General features: G+C 50.0%; 1 protein-coding gene across 1 annotated transcript in view; it reads left to right on the top strand.

The window, feature by feature from the left end:
- Positions 1 to 4,136: 4,136 nt before the first annotated feature.
- The window catches only part of ALPK3 (alpha kinase 3), a 61,142-nt gene continuing 51,609 nt past the window's right edge, over positions 4,137 to 13,669 (top strand). The window contains 6 exon segments of the mRNA XM_017884274.1: positions 4,137 to 4,304; positions 4,306 to 4,509; positions 4,511 to 4,593; positions 4,595 to 4,734; positions 4,737 to 4,908; positions 10,607 to 10,645. Of these exon segments, the coding sequence (XP_017739763.1) occupies positions 4,152 to 4,304; positions 4,306 to 4,509; positions 4,511 to 4,593; positions 4,595 to 4,734; positions 4,737 to 4,908; positions 10,607 to 10,645 (791 nt within the window). The 5' untranslated portion in view covers positions 4,137 to 4,151.

Below are 13,669 nucleotides of genomic sequence, written 5' to 3'. Positions count from 1 at the left end.
CATTTGATTGAGATGTGAAAGGGAAGTGAGGGTGAAGTTCTTTGTGATGACAAGGTTATTGGACCTCTGCCAGGGTGTTGGCTGTCATCAGAGAGGCTAGCGGACCAGAGTCTGCCATGGTTGCACTCGATGTAAGGTGACCATTGTTTTTCATCAGTTTAGGTGAATGGTCATGAGGAATGTGACGGCTAATAATATTGGGGTTAAGGATTGGGTAATGCATGCTGTGGGCAGTGCTTCAAAGGAGGATGGATTGTCCCCTTTGAGTTTTGTTAGCATTGGAAGAGAGGGGGCTAGATAGGAAGGGGAAGGGATGGAACTAAGTTAAAAGAGAAGGCATGTTCAAACTCATTCAGACCTTGTTGAGAGGGCCTCATGTAGTAGGATCTAAGTGTCCTGGGAGATTCCACCATTCTCTAACAGGGAGCAGCTTCCTTTGTTTCACTGAGTATGTTCACTAACACAAAAACAGGCCCAAGATTTTCCTACTACAAGTACCCAGTTTATTCTGGGGCCCTGGGAAGTTCGAAATAACTGGGAGATGGGATCCTGGCACCAATAACAAATTCCTACAGTGCTTCCTCAGTACATGGTAAACACTGACTGCCTTATACTGTGTTGTTTACTTTGTTTGTTTGAGACAAGGTCTTGCTCTGTCACCTGAACTGGGGTTCAGTGGTGCAATCACACCGGGAAAGCAGGGTCCCCTTCCTACTTCCACCACCAGCGCCAGATTCTGGTCCCCCTCATGGCCAACTTGTAGGGTACCTTGGCACAGTCATTGTGCCTGATTTTTTTTTTTTTTTTTTTTGAGACAGAGTCTCGCTGTGTCACCCAGGCTGAAGTGTAGTGGCGCGATCTTGGCTCACTGCAAGCTCAGCCCCCTAGGTTCACACCATTCTCCTGCCTCAGCCTCCCAAGTAGCTGGGACTGCAGCCGCCCGCCACCATACCTGGCTCCAACTCCTGGGCTCACGTGGTCCTCCCACCTCAGCCTCCTGAGCAGCTAGGACTACAGATGTGTGGCCCGCTAATTTTTAAATTTTTTTGTAGAGATGGGATCTCACTTTCTTGCCCAGGCTAGTCTCAAACTCCCAGGCTCAAGCAATCCTCCTGCCTTGGCCTCCCAAAGTGCTGGGATTACAGATGTGAGGCACTGTGCCTGGTGTATATTGTTTCCTAATGCAGAACCAAGGCATGTGCTCGTCTGTGCTCTTTCAGCACCATGTACAAACCTCTATCACAGGATTTGTAATGATTCTGTTTTAATTGTTCTCTCTTCAGGCTTGAGAGGTTCTTGAGGGCAGAGACTATAACTTATTCATTTCTGTACCCTCAGCACTTGGCATAATGCCTCACAAGTAATAGTTAATAAATACTTGCTGAATGAACAGCTATGACCTTCAGGATCGTAAGTGGAATGCCCCACTCCATTTTACAAAGGAGAAAGCTAAAGCTCAGGGATGGCAAGCCACTTGGCCAAGGTCACAGAGCTACTTAGTGGAAGAGTAGGGTTAGTGTCTGGACTCCTAGCCTAGTCCTTGTTAGACAACACCACTTCCCATGTCCTCTTTCTCTTGTTAGACTGTAAACTTGGAAAGGAAAGACATTATTGACCTCTCCATCCCTGAGTGCCTTGACATTCCTTACTCAGCTCGACCCCTATCATGAACTTGGTTGAAGACAGAAAAAATGTGCTTGTTAAATTTGCAGATAGCAGGAAGCTGGGTTCCAAATCTTGGCCAGATGTGGTGACTCATGCCTGTAATCCCAGCACTTTGGGAGGCTGAGGCAGGAGGATCGCTTGAGCCCAGGAGTTCAACACCAGCCTGGGCAACATAGTGAGACCCTGTCTCTTAAAAAAAAGAAGGGAAGGATAGATTGTCCTATAGGTTAGCACTGGATGATGGGCAGAATTTAAAAAGATATAGATAAGAAGGAAAGGAAGTATAAGAGTAGGAAGATGAGATTTAACTTAAAAAAAAAAAACAGGTAAGATTGTATACTTAGGATAAAAAAGACTTTAGGAGTGGGGAAAACTTTGATGAATAGTGGTTTTTGTTGAAAACTCACAGGCTCAATGAAAAATCGAGTCAGTGAAATAATTTGGCTGTCTGTCAGGGAAGTTGTTAATGTCTGGAGCCTAGACCCACACTAATGTAGGTGCAAATTTAGTTGTAGGTTGCTATGGTCTAACCTCTACAGGGGCCACATTTTCCAGAGGAAATTGGTAAGTTGGAGTGGGTAACTAGTGGCACCATATCCATTGTCATATGAGAAATGGCCTGGAAGGGAAGTCCAGAGTCCCCATTGTGCTAGGCAGGGTCTCAAGGCTCTAGCCCCTGCCTCGTCATCCTCTCTCTACTTTCCGGTCTACTTCATACTCAAGTGACATGCATGCCAGGCTGTTTCAGTCCTCCATATCTTTATACATACTGTTCCCTCTATCTGGAATATTCGGTTCCTCCTGCTCCCCACCCATAACAGTCTACTTGGTGAGGACCTATGTAATTTACAAAATCCTTCTAAGCTTTACTTCCTTCATTGTAAAACTGTCCTAATCCAGGCAAAACTAACCACCCTTTTCTCTATACTTTCGTGCTTCCCTATACATAGTTTTAGAATTGTATGTTTTCCCCTGCATCGTATGTTGCCTGTCCCACCTATTAGACTGTGAGTTTCTTGCAGGCAGAGATCCTGTGACCCCTGCCTCTAGTACCTGTGCCCTAACCTGACACATGCTTTCCCACCCACCCCCTTTTTTTCTCTGCTGCTTGAACCAGCATACATGATTTAAACAAATGAACCAAAACTCCAAGTGGGTTTCCAAATATTTGAAGGACTACCCTGTAGATGACTGAAGATTCTGTGCACCTCCAGAGAGCCAAGAGCAAGAATGAATGGGGACATGTGATCACGAGATGAATTTGGGATCACTAGGAGAGAACACTTTAGTATCGGTCAGGATACTTCTGCCAACAGAAGCCTAAATTGGAAATAGCTTGAGCAAAGGGAGAACTTTTTTGGTACACAGATTTCAAGGAAAGTTTGAACTGCCTACCTGCAGGAAGGCCAGGGACAAAGCTGGACCCCAGGAACACCTGAACAAGGGCACCTGAAAGCCATCAGGACCCTGTGTCCTTCGCCTCTGCTTCTCTCTGTGCTAGCTTCCTTATTCCTCACTGTAAACTGGCTTACTCCACACAGCAGGAAACATGGCTGCTGACAGCTGTGGCCTCACAGCTCAGTTTTCCACCACAGAGGGTCTGGTTTTCTTTCCCAATTCCAGTTAAAAATGTTTTAATGTTTGGGAGGCCGAGGCAGGCAGATCACAAAGTCAGGAGATCAAGACCATCCTGGCTAACACAGTGAAACCCTGTCTCTACTAAAAATATCAAAAATTAGCCGGGCATGATGGTGGGCGCCTGTAGTCACAGCTACTCAGGAGGCTGAGGCAGGAGAATGGCAGGAACTCGGGAGGCAGAGCTTTCAGTGAGCTGAGATCACGACACTGCACTCCAGCCTGGGCAACAGAGCGAGACTCCGTCTCGAAAAAAGAAAAAAATGTTTTAGAGAAGAACTTTATTGGCACAGCCAGGGTCTATAGTCAGGGAGATGGGGTACCGTGAATAGCCTGGCTTGAGTTTGATGCCAGTCAGCTGAGGCCAGGCATGGGATCATGTGGGAACAAGGTAGTTGCCATTGGAACCACACGAAGTAGGGGAAAGCCATTTCCAAAAGTAGTGGGGATGGGTACAGCTTTGAAAACAGAGGGGTTGGACTCCTTTGCTCCCACTTTCTAACATTTACAGTCATTTAGCTTCAGGTACTTTCTGGATGCTCTCAGGAAGAGCAGAAAGAAGGATGGATAAAAAGTCTGTGGGCACTTTCAATATTTAGACCAGGTTTCGGAAGGGCTTGGCACTAGTTCTTGGAAATTGTTGCATGATTTGATTATTTTTCTGGGATCAGGACTCAGCCCAATTCCCCCTCTGGTGCTGAGAAATGGAGGCCGAAGGAGTGAAGAAGGAAGTTCAGTTATTCTAGATGTGTTAATTGAGCCCCTAATCTATGCTAGATACTGAGGGTGTCGGGGGAGACAAGAGAGAGAGATCCCAAGGAGTTCCGGCCTCTCAGGGACTCAGGTCACTAATGCAGGTGGCTGGGTTTGTCTACGTGCTGGGCCAACAGCCACTGGCGAGGCAAGGCGAGGGTCAGTCAGGGCTGGTGCCAGGAAGAGGGCCGGTTCTTTGGCTCCCTGGTCTCCTGCGGTCTAGCTCAAGCTGGCCAGCGGTTGGCCTGGCTCCCCCTGGCCCCGGCCAGGCCTTGTGGACCCCTCATATGCAAAACGGGACATAAGCAGGGGAGGAAGGCCAGCCGGGAGTCAGGTCCTGGGAGCTCCACGAAGGGACCTGTCCTGGTCTCCATGTTCACGCTGCACCTTCCTTCCGAGGCTCCCGGGCCTCGCCGGACAAGGCGCTGCTGCAGACACCAGGCCCGCCGAGGGAACAGGGAGCGTACTCGGAGCCAACCCTGGGGCGGGCTCCTGGGGCCCGGCGCCCCCCAGAGTCTCCGAGCCGCGCTGCCCGGACCGGGCCGGGGGAGGGACAGCAGCAGGTGACGACGGCCTGGCCACCGGCTATAAATAGGGGCTCGCGTCAGCCGCGGGCGGGAGCGGCGGCGGCGGGCAGGGGCCCGAAGGCCGGGGCCTGGAGGACGGGCGAGGCAGGGGCGGGTGAGGGCCGGCGGTCGGGGAGGGCGGCGCCATGGGGTCGCGGAGGGGCCCCAGCCGGGGCTGGGGCGCGGGTGGGCGGTCTGGGGCGGGGGGCGACGGTGAGGACGACGGCCCCGTGTGGATCCCTAGCCCAGCCAGCCGGAGCTACCTGCTCAGCGTGCGGCCGGAGACCAGGTGAGTGGCACCGAGGGGCAGGGTGGCGTCGGGCCGGGCGAGGCCCTGGGATCAGTCCCTGTGAGGGCGGCCTGGTCCCTGTAGGCCTGGGCTGGGCCTACGCCCTCGAGCCCTCTCAGCTCCAAGGCCCAGGGTCTGGGGACATGGTAGCTGGAATAGCCTTTGTAGCCCCTTGTGACCCCTCCTGATCCACGGGCCGGAGGCCTCTGGCAGTGCGAGGCTCAAGAGAGGACAAAGGCTCCACTTTGGAGTGATTTCATGGGGTCTGAAGCCTTTCTTTATCTCCCCTGCCCCTACCCTGCTATTCCCTAGCTTGGGATTCCACAGTTAGAGATAAGGAAAGTCAGAGTGGCTGAAATTCCTCCCTGGCAGGAAGGGAGCGGGAGAGAACTGGTGGGGACAGGGAGAGGGTGCTGGGGGGCTGCCCAGAGTAGGGGCTGCTTAGCTCAGGGTGGGGAGGTTCCCCAGAAAGAAATAAACCTTTGTAAATAAGGTTTCTCTACTAGGCCCAGAACTTGGGTCCTCCCCAGGACCTGAGTGGGGGCTGGTGAGATAGCGGGTGGGATGAGGTACTGTCTGGGGATGTCGGGAATTAAGGACTTGCAGCTCTGAGGGAGCGAAGTGCCCTGTCCAGTTTGGGGAAGTGAAATGCCAAGGGAGGTGTGGAACTAATGAGCCCTTCACTGGTCTTCCAAGAGTTTAAGAGGTGTGGAAGCTTTGTTTTAGCAGCTAGGCCACCCACAGATATAAAGACACAAAGACAATAGACACGCATCAAGGCAATCAAAGGCACACAGACGCACATGGACACGCACATTGCCATGGAGACAGACACTTCCTGCCCCCTGTGGGCAGCTCAGTTTCCCTCCACTTCTAGAGTCTGTTTTCCAAAGGGAAATGTGTTGAGATAGTGGTTGTTTCATAGCCTGAGAACTTGGCTTGTGTATTATACAGAAAACAGTCATTCCTCCAAGAGGCTGTCCAGAGACCTCTTGTTCTCCATTATTAAAACAGCATAAAAACAGGCATCAAGGACATTCAGGAAAAGTCCTGGGCACTTCCTCGTGAATTGGCTGAGTCCTATTGACCTTGGAGTTGGGAAAGTTCAAATGTAACCGGAACCAGTTTCTGCATAAAACTCGTCAAATGGTGTCACATGTCTGGGGCAGGGCTGAGGACTGATGTTAGTGACTGAGTCAGACTCAACAAGGCCCCTGGCTGCCAGCAAAGAATACCCCTTTTTCCTACTCCTGGCTCTACAGATAAACCAGAATGAAATTTGGACATTTATTCTAGTCCTTAGAGAAGCTGACTCCCTTGTGGGAGCCTCACACCTGTCACAGTGACTTGTCTGGGCTTTGCCTCCTGTGTTTGGCCTTTGTCAATACCAGTGGAACAAACAGAAGAGGCAGAACCAGGGTCCTTCTTGGAGACAGCAGCAATGAAGGAAGGGAGGAAATAGTACCCTGAAAACCAGGCAGAATGGGGAGGGCAGGGGATCTGGGATTTTAGGAAAAGGGCTGGAGAGTGGACACAGTGCTGCTGCCTGACTGTGCAGTTGTATGATAGATAAATGTTAATTGCACACCTCATGAGCACAAAGCTTGTGCCAGCCTGAGAGCTAGAGGTGGGATAGAAGTGGCTGGCTTAAGTCCCTTTGGACCTAAATGGGAATGTTCTTAAAAGGAGTCTCTTTCATCAAGTATCTGGAGGGGGCAAGACAGGAGGAGTGGGAGAGAGCTTTGGACTTTGGGCTGTGTTTTGCCCCTGCAGAGTTTTTTACTGCTCCTGCCAGCTAGCCACAGACCCCTAGAGGTTCTGAGAGACAAGGACAGCCAGATTTATCAGGCTTCTGGAAAAGCTTCCTGCCAAAGTGGGGAGAAAGTGACTGTGGCTGCAGCGGGAGTGGAGCGGGCGGGGCAGTTCCTGCTTCTCTAGCAGGGCCTGACCTGTGTTGGAGGGAGCCCTCAGAACAGCCTCACTGCCTGTGGGGGTGGGGAGAGCTCCCTATAGACAGGGAGAAAGACAGTCCCTGTAGAATTTTGCCAACTATATTGACTCCAGCCCAGCTAAGCCCTGACTATGCCAGAGTCCTGAGTCCTTGACTGAGAGGAAAGTTCTGTCCCCACTCACTCTTGGCTCCAACATCTGGGTCTGCCTTCACACAGATGTGTCATGGAGCTCTCCAGGCATCATTCTCATGGGCCCTTGTGAGGAGGGCCTGCCCCTGGGAGCTGAGCTGATGGACAGCTGAGCTGATGGACACCAGAGGCCTTGGTGGAGGACCCAGAACCTATCTCCCCATGCACCTTTCTCTGCCCTACAGCTCTGAAAGGGTTCTAGTCCATGTCGGTGCAAGAATATTTCCAATGCCCACTGGGGTCAGAGGTCCAACAAGCAGATAGTTCCACCAAACTGTAGGCCCAGCCCCTAGGTCACCCGCCATCTGGGACCTCACCCCCATAGGACAGTGAGATGTGGGTAGGCTAGAGAAGTTAAGGGGCCACAATAGTTGGGTAGAAGCAGTTATGATTAATTAGCTTTTATGGGATACTCAGAAGTTACAGAAGCCCCTGCCCCCTGGATTCTTGGAGGCCCTGGTCCAGGTGGACTCAGAGAAGTCACAGAACCTGTAGCTCTGCTGTTCAGCATGGGTCAGCCAGGCTGTCTAGGGCTTTTAGGGAACCTGAGGTATCAGGCCAGGACTGTCCAAAGGCCTTTTATGTCCCAGAATAGATGAAAGCCAGGAGGGATGGAGTCTCCCAGCTTCTGTGGTCAGTTCTGGTTTTCCGTAGCCTACTTCACTCTTTTAGTGTTTGGTGTTCTTTTTTTTTTTTTTTTTTTTTTGAGATGGAGTCTTGCTCTGTCACCCAGGCTGGAGTGCAGTGGCATGATCTCTGTTCACTGCAACCTCCGCCTCCCAGGTTCAAGCAATCCTCCTGCCTCAACCTCCTGAGTAGTCTGGGATTACAGACGCCTGCCACCGCACCCGGCTAATTTTTGTATTTTTAGTAGAGACAGGATTTCACCCTGTTGGCCAGGCTGGTCTTGAACTCCTGACCTCAGGTCATCTGCCTGCCTCGGCCTCCCAAAGTGCTGGGATTACAGACGAGAGCCACCACACTTGGCCAAGTTTAGTTTTTAATTATTTATTTTTTATAAAGATGAGGTCTTGCTATATCGCCAAGGTTGATCTTGAACTCCTGTGCTCCAGCGATACTCTCACCTCAGCCCCACAAAGTGTTGGGATTACAGGCATGAGCCACTGTGCTCAGTCCCAACTTCACTCCTTTATGAGGAGACCTGTCCTTTCTGGGCCCTGATTTCCAACCCCACCCTCCAATTTTTTTCTTTTTTCCTATTCTGCTTATGTATGAATTCCCATTTTGTGAGATAAAGGTGGCATGAAGAACTCTTTAAAGTTTTTCTGCCCCAACATTTGATGCCTCTCATTCGGCTCCCCCTCAGAGGTAGTAAATGGGGAGCTCCCCTGCCTGGGTGACAGCCCTGAGCCTAGCTGTGGCCCAGCCAGCAGGGCACAGGCAGATCTTCCACCTTCTGAAGACCAGGTGCCTCCATTAGCCCAGGGTTTCTTCTGACCTGACTAATGATGTAAGGGCGAGGCCTAGAGAGGGCAGGATGGTTGGTCCAGGAGCAGCAGAGCTGGGGGAGGGGTCCTCTGTCCCAGCTCATTTCTTGACCCACGTGTAGGTGGAACTTGTCATTTTCCTTTCTGAATTAGAAAGCTAACTCTCCCCCTCTCCTTCCCAGGGAAGAAGTCCATACCCAAAGAAGAAGAAATCTCCCAATCCTAAAGGAGAGGGACAAAGGAAATTTATGGTCAGGAAAGGATGGAGTTGGCCAGTGCCTTGGAACCATGGGAGGTTCTGCCCAGGCGGCCTCCAGAGGATTTTTAAAGTTCTGAGCAGAGGCAGCTGCACTCTAGCACACTCCTTTCCATCTTTTCTGGAGCAGCAGCTCCCTCTGGGGGGCAGCACCCTTCCTGCTTGAAAAATGCCTTTCTCTCCCCTGCCCTCTCTCCCCAGGACCCCCACTCTACTTTCCTCCTCATTCTTTTTCTTCCTTTCTCTCTGTCTTTTTTTTTTTTTCCTCTCTCTCTCTCTCTCCATTCTATAGAACAGCAGTTAAATACCCATTGTCTGTGCAGCACTGTGCTAGGAGCCACAGAAACTACAAGAACTAGGTTTGAAGGCTGGATGGGCAGGATTTAATTGAGCAGTAGGAGGGAAGAAGGACTTTCCAAACAGGGAGAACAAAAGGGAAGGCTCAGGGGTCAGGAAGGACTGTTCATGCCAATAAGGGACAGGCCTGGCTGTGGTGGCACCAGAGCATTGGGAAGTAGAGGGAACCTGGTTGTAGTGGGAGTGTGAGTAGATCAGGGAGGCCTCCACCTGCCCAGTCAAGGAGTGGAGACTCAGTGTCCTCTACAGTGGGGGACTGCAGCATTTTGTTAGAGAAGTGGGTTATATGAGGGGTTAAGGAGAAGGGGTTGAGGTGGTCATCAATGTGGAGCCATGAGAGTCTAGATTGTAGTACAACAAGAGTAGAGAGAAAGGGAGAAAGAAGGGCCAAGAATTGTGGACGAACTGGATTTGGGGTTGGGGAAGAAGTAATCCAAGATGGCAGGTTTTGAGCTTAGGAGTTTGGGAGAATGCTGGAGGTATCTACCAACCCAGGAGCCCGGGGTTAGGGGTGAAGCCAGGTTTTAGGGAAAAGGATGGGTTTGGTTTTGTGGTTATAAAGAGATGGGATCCTCATAGAGACACAGACCGTGAGCACCACTGAACAGGCTGGGCTGCTGATAAGGAAGGGAGAGCTCTTCTCATGATAGGGACAGCTGAAGGGAGTATGGATGGGGTGAGCCCTGACACCTCTCAAGGAGCTGGGATCCAGGGCCCCACTGGAGATTTTTGTATCAGGAATGGAGGAGGGAGAGGAAACAGTTGGCTCATAGTAAGTGGGCTAGAACTCCAGTAAGGGGTGGTCCTGTGTGGGTCCTCATCCTAGTGCCCTAAGCAGTGGCCTTTCCTAGCTGCCCCAGGCAGGAGGGATGATCAGGGCCTCAGGCAGAATGGGCCTTGTGTGGACCATGAAGCTGGGTGCCTCCCAGCTCCTGCTGAATTAACTGCTTTGTTTTTCTCTTTTTCACTCTCCCAGCTGGTTTGTCTTGTGTGGCCTCTTTAACCATACTTTAACATATTAATGATGGGTGTTCTCCAAGCCACCTGTCTCTCTCTCCTAGCCTCTCAGGGGATTTCCAGGAATGGGGCTGTTTTCTCCCGAAGGCCAAGAATTGAAGCAGGAGCTTGCCCCCAGGCTGGTATGCTGTGGGGTGGGGAAACATGCCAGGCAGCTGTAAGCCTCCCTCTCTGGGGCAGTGACCCAAATGCCTGGGACACACCTTTCTCAAAGCACAGCCCCAAGGGGCCTCCTTTCTGCCTAACCATTTTCCTGGACTTTGCTGCATTTAATGAGCTCTTGGTTTCAGATACATTGGTGTCTGGTGGTCAGGCCACTTGCTAAATGGAGCAGGCCAACTAAGACAGCTGGTCCCTTTTAATAGAAAGGCTTCTGGGCCTCAGAAGGTGGCCGATTAATAGTTTGCGACTGTTGATTTCGCCTACTTCCTTCTCCTTGCTTTTTTGGCCTAATGATTCCATTTGCTGTTTTTGCTTAGCTTATCAAGCAACCGGTTGTCTCACCCCAGCTCTGGAAGGTAAATGCATATTGCACTACATTTCTCTGACTGCTTTTTTCTTGGGTCTGGGCATTGAGGGGCCACTGAGTGACTGCTCGTGCACTAACCAGGCTGCATGGGGTGAGGGGAGAGCTGGAGGGCAGGTGGGGAGAGTGCAAGAAGGTACTCAGGTGAACATGGCTCTCACAGGGGGCCAGAGTTGATGCTTGCATGGGCCATTTGAGATGGGCACAGGATATCAGGAATAGAAATATGGGCAGGGGTCTCTGAGATGCCTGCAATGACATCTCTGTGTCCCTAGGAGACACCATGGGAACAGAACAGGGAGCCACCAGTCCTGTCACATGACCCACCTCTTTCCCATCCCAGGTTTTTTATTTCTTAGAGACAGGGTCTTGCTCTGTCATGTTGCCTGGGCTAGTATGCAATGGCTCCCTGCAGCCTTGAACTCCAGGCCTCAAGGGATCCTCCTGCCTCAGCCTTCTGAGTAGCGGGGACTACAGGAATGCACCATGATGCCTGGCTAATTTTTAAAAATTTTCTTGTAGAGACAGGGTCTCACTGTATTCCCTGGTCTTGAACTCCTAGCTCCAAGGGATGCTCCTGCCTTGGCTTTCTAAAGTCCTGGGATTAGAGGCATAAGCCACTGTGCCTGGCCCCAATTCTAGGTTTTCATGTTTTTTGTAACCACATATCTAGGTGTGATACCTTATTGTCTATCTTCTTCTAACCATGGCAACTGCCTTTTAAAATGTTTTTCTGCAGTCATTTAAGTTCTCCTTTTACCTCCTCTTTCTCTGAATTTTCCTTTTCTTTGGTTCCTCCCCAGCCCTGAAGACTGAACTCTGTGAGATCAGAGAATACCACATTAGTGTATTCCTGCATAACTTATTCTCTGAATCTGCTGCAGAGTCAGGGCAAGGTCTGAGCAGACTCATGGTCCAGGTTTGCTGGGTGAATGACTGTCTTCTTGCCTCCTGAACTGAAGGACAGCTCTTTACCCTTGGCTGAACTGACTGTTACAATCAAAATGGGAACATTTCCTGGCTCCTTCCCACCACTTGGTCCTCATCCCAGACTCTGACAGATTTGGGGAGAGTTAGCTACATTTTCTTCACACAGAGAAAGATTTCAGAATAGCTAACTGGTTTCTGAATAGCTAATGTTTACAGACATGATTAGCAATTACTATGTCCATGGTCCTTGATGGGGATGAACACTGAGGAGACTTTATTCTGTGTGGCTCATGGGTGGAACTGAGGATATCACAACTAATTCCAAGTGGAGTGTGGTAAGCGTTGAAAGGAGAGGACCTAGGCAAACCAAACCTAACCTAAGGGCAAGGTTAGGTTCCTCTGAACATCATGAAAACCAATGATTCTGGTGTTCTTTAGAGACATATGATTAGTCTGTGATATTCTTATGAAGTCATGGAGTTGGAAGGACTCGTCAGGGTTGGACAAGACCATTTCCAGATGTGTGGACTTCCTGACTCTCCAGGGCATAGGGCGCAGCACACTCAGAGTCTATCCCACATTTGAGTGGTTTGGAGGATGGGGACAGAAAGCTTGTCGCAATGAGAAGCTGTGTGACATTCAGCAGAACGTGACAGTATATAAAGTGACTCCCTGTGCCTCCAAATGTACCCCAAGCCCACTTCCCTAAAGAGAAGGCTTTCATCTAGCCACACCTTTCGGCTGTTACTTGTTTTCTAATGTAAACATTTTTTATAATACAGCTTAGGACCTAATGTGGAAAGTTTGCGAAGATATGTTCTTTTCCATTCAAAAAGAATAATGAAATAAAATAACTACTTGTTTTCTTTTCTTTCTTTTTTTTTTTTTCTTTTGAGAAGGAGTCTTTCTCTGTCGCCAGGCTGGAGTGCAGTGGTGCGATCTCAACTCACTGCAACCTCTGCCTCCCGGGTTCAAGCGATTTTCCTGCCTCAGCTTCCCAAGTAGCTGGGACTACATGCACCTGCCACCATGCCTGGCTAATTTTTGTATTTTTAGTAGAGACGGGGTTTCACCATGTTGGCCAGTCTGGTCTCGATCTCTTGACTGCGTGATCTGCCCGCCTCAGCCTCCCAAAGTGGTGGGATTACAGGCATGAGCCACCGCGCCTGGCTTGTTTTTCAATATCTAGCATGAGCATTTGTCTCTGCAAATTTTCTTAAAGCATAGTTTCCCTGTTGTCTCACTTACCCAGTAGCCGAAATGATTTCCTTAGACTTGTCCAAGCGGCTTCATACCTAGGAGCCTCAACTGAATATTGGATCCAGGCTCAAGGTTATGGATGAGATAGTATTCAAATTATGCAGGGAGGACATAATTAGGGATGGTTTGAATTAACTACAGACTCATGGAAGTAGGATTATGTTTACCCTGGTGGTTTCTAGAAACTGTTGATTGAGATTTGCTATTTCCCCAAATCAGAAATTGCTGTTAGTATGATAGCAGCAAGAAACATTTTCAGATATTAACACTTCCTGAGTGTTCAGGGAGTTGATAGCCTAGGACCTGAGGACCCTCTATTTCTGACTGGCTTAAGAAGAAAATGAAAAGAAGCTTATTGCACAGATGAGCTGTAGGTGAGGGAAGGTTGTAGGGAGTGTTACAGAATATGTCTAACTGCAGACCCAGCTCAGATGTTCAGGTGTGTGAGATTGGGATCCCCTTTATGGGTGATCTTTGCCGGGGAGGGCCCTTGTCAACTCCAGAAATGCCCAGGTATCTGCATTCCTGTGGTGAAACCATAGCGGGACCCCCATCAGTCCAGAAGTCTTATTGATTCCAGATATTCTCTGGGGTACAACCCTTCTCCTCAAACTCAAGTCTAGAATAATATTCACAGAAAAGATACATTGAATGTGGAACCCCTCCCCACAAAGTATGTAGGGTTCTAGATCCTGTTTGCTTCTGCTTCCACAGACTCTCTTGGCCCCTGGCAGAGAGGCCATGGACAGACAAACATTGCCCTTGGGTGACCATCCCTTCCTCTGAGGCACAGGGAAAGGCACCTTTGAATGATGTGTCTTTCTCA

The sequence above is a fragment of the Rhinopithecus bieti genome, unplaced genomic scaffold (assembly GCF_001698545.2).
Source record: "Rhinopithecus bieti isolate Rb0 unplaced genomic scaffold, ASM169854v2 scaffold_14885, whole genome shotgun sequence".
Classification (NCBI taxonomy): Eukaryota; Metazoa; Chordata; class Mammalia; order Primates; family Cercopithecidae; genus Rhinopithecus; species Rhinopithecus bieti.
This window is presented reverse-complemented; position numbering and strand designations above follow the sequence as displayed.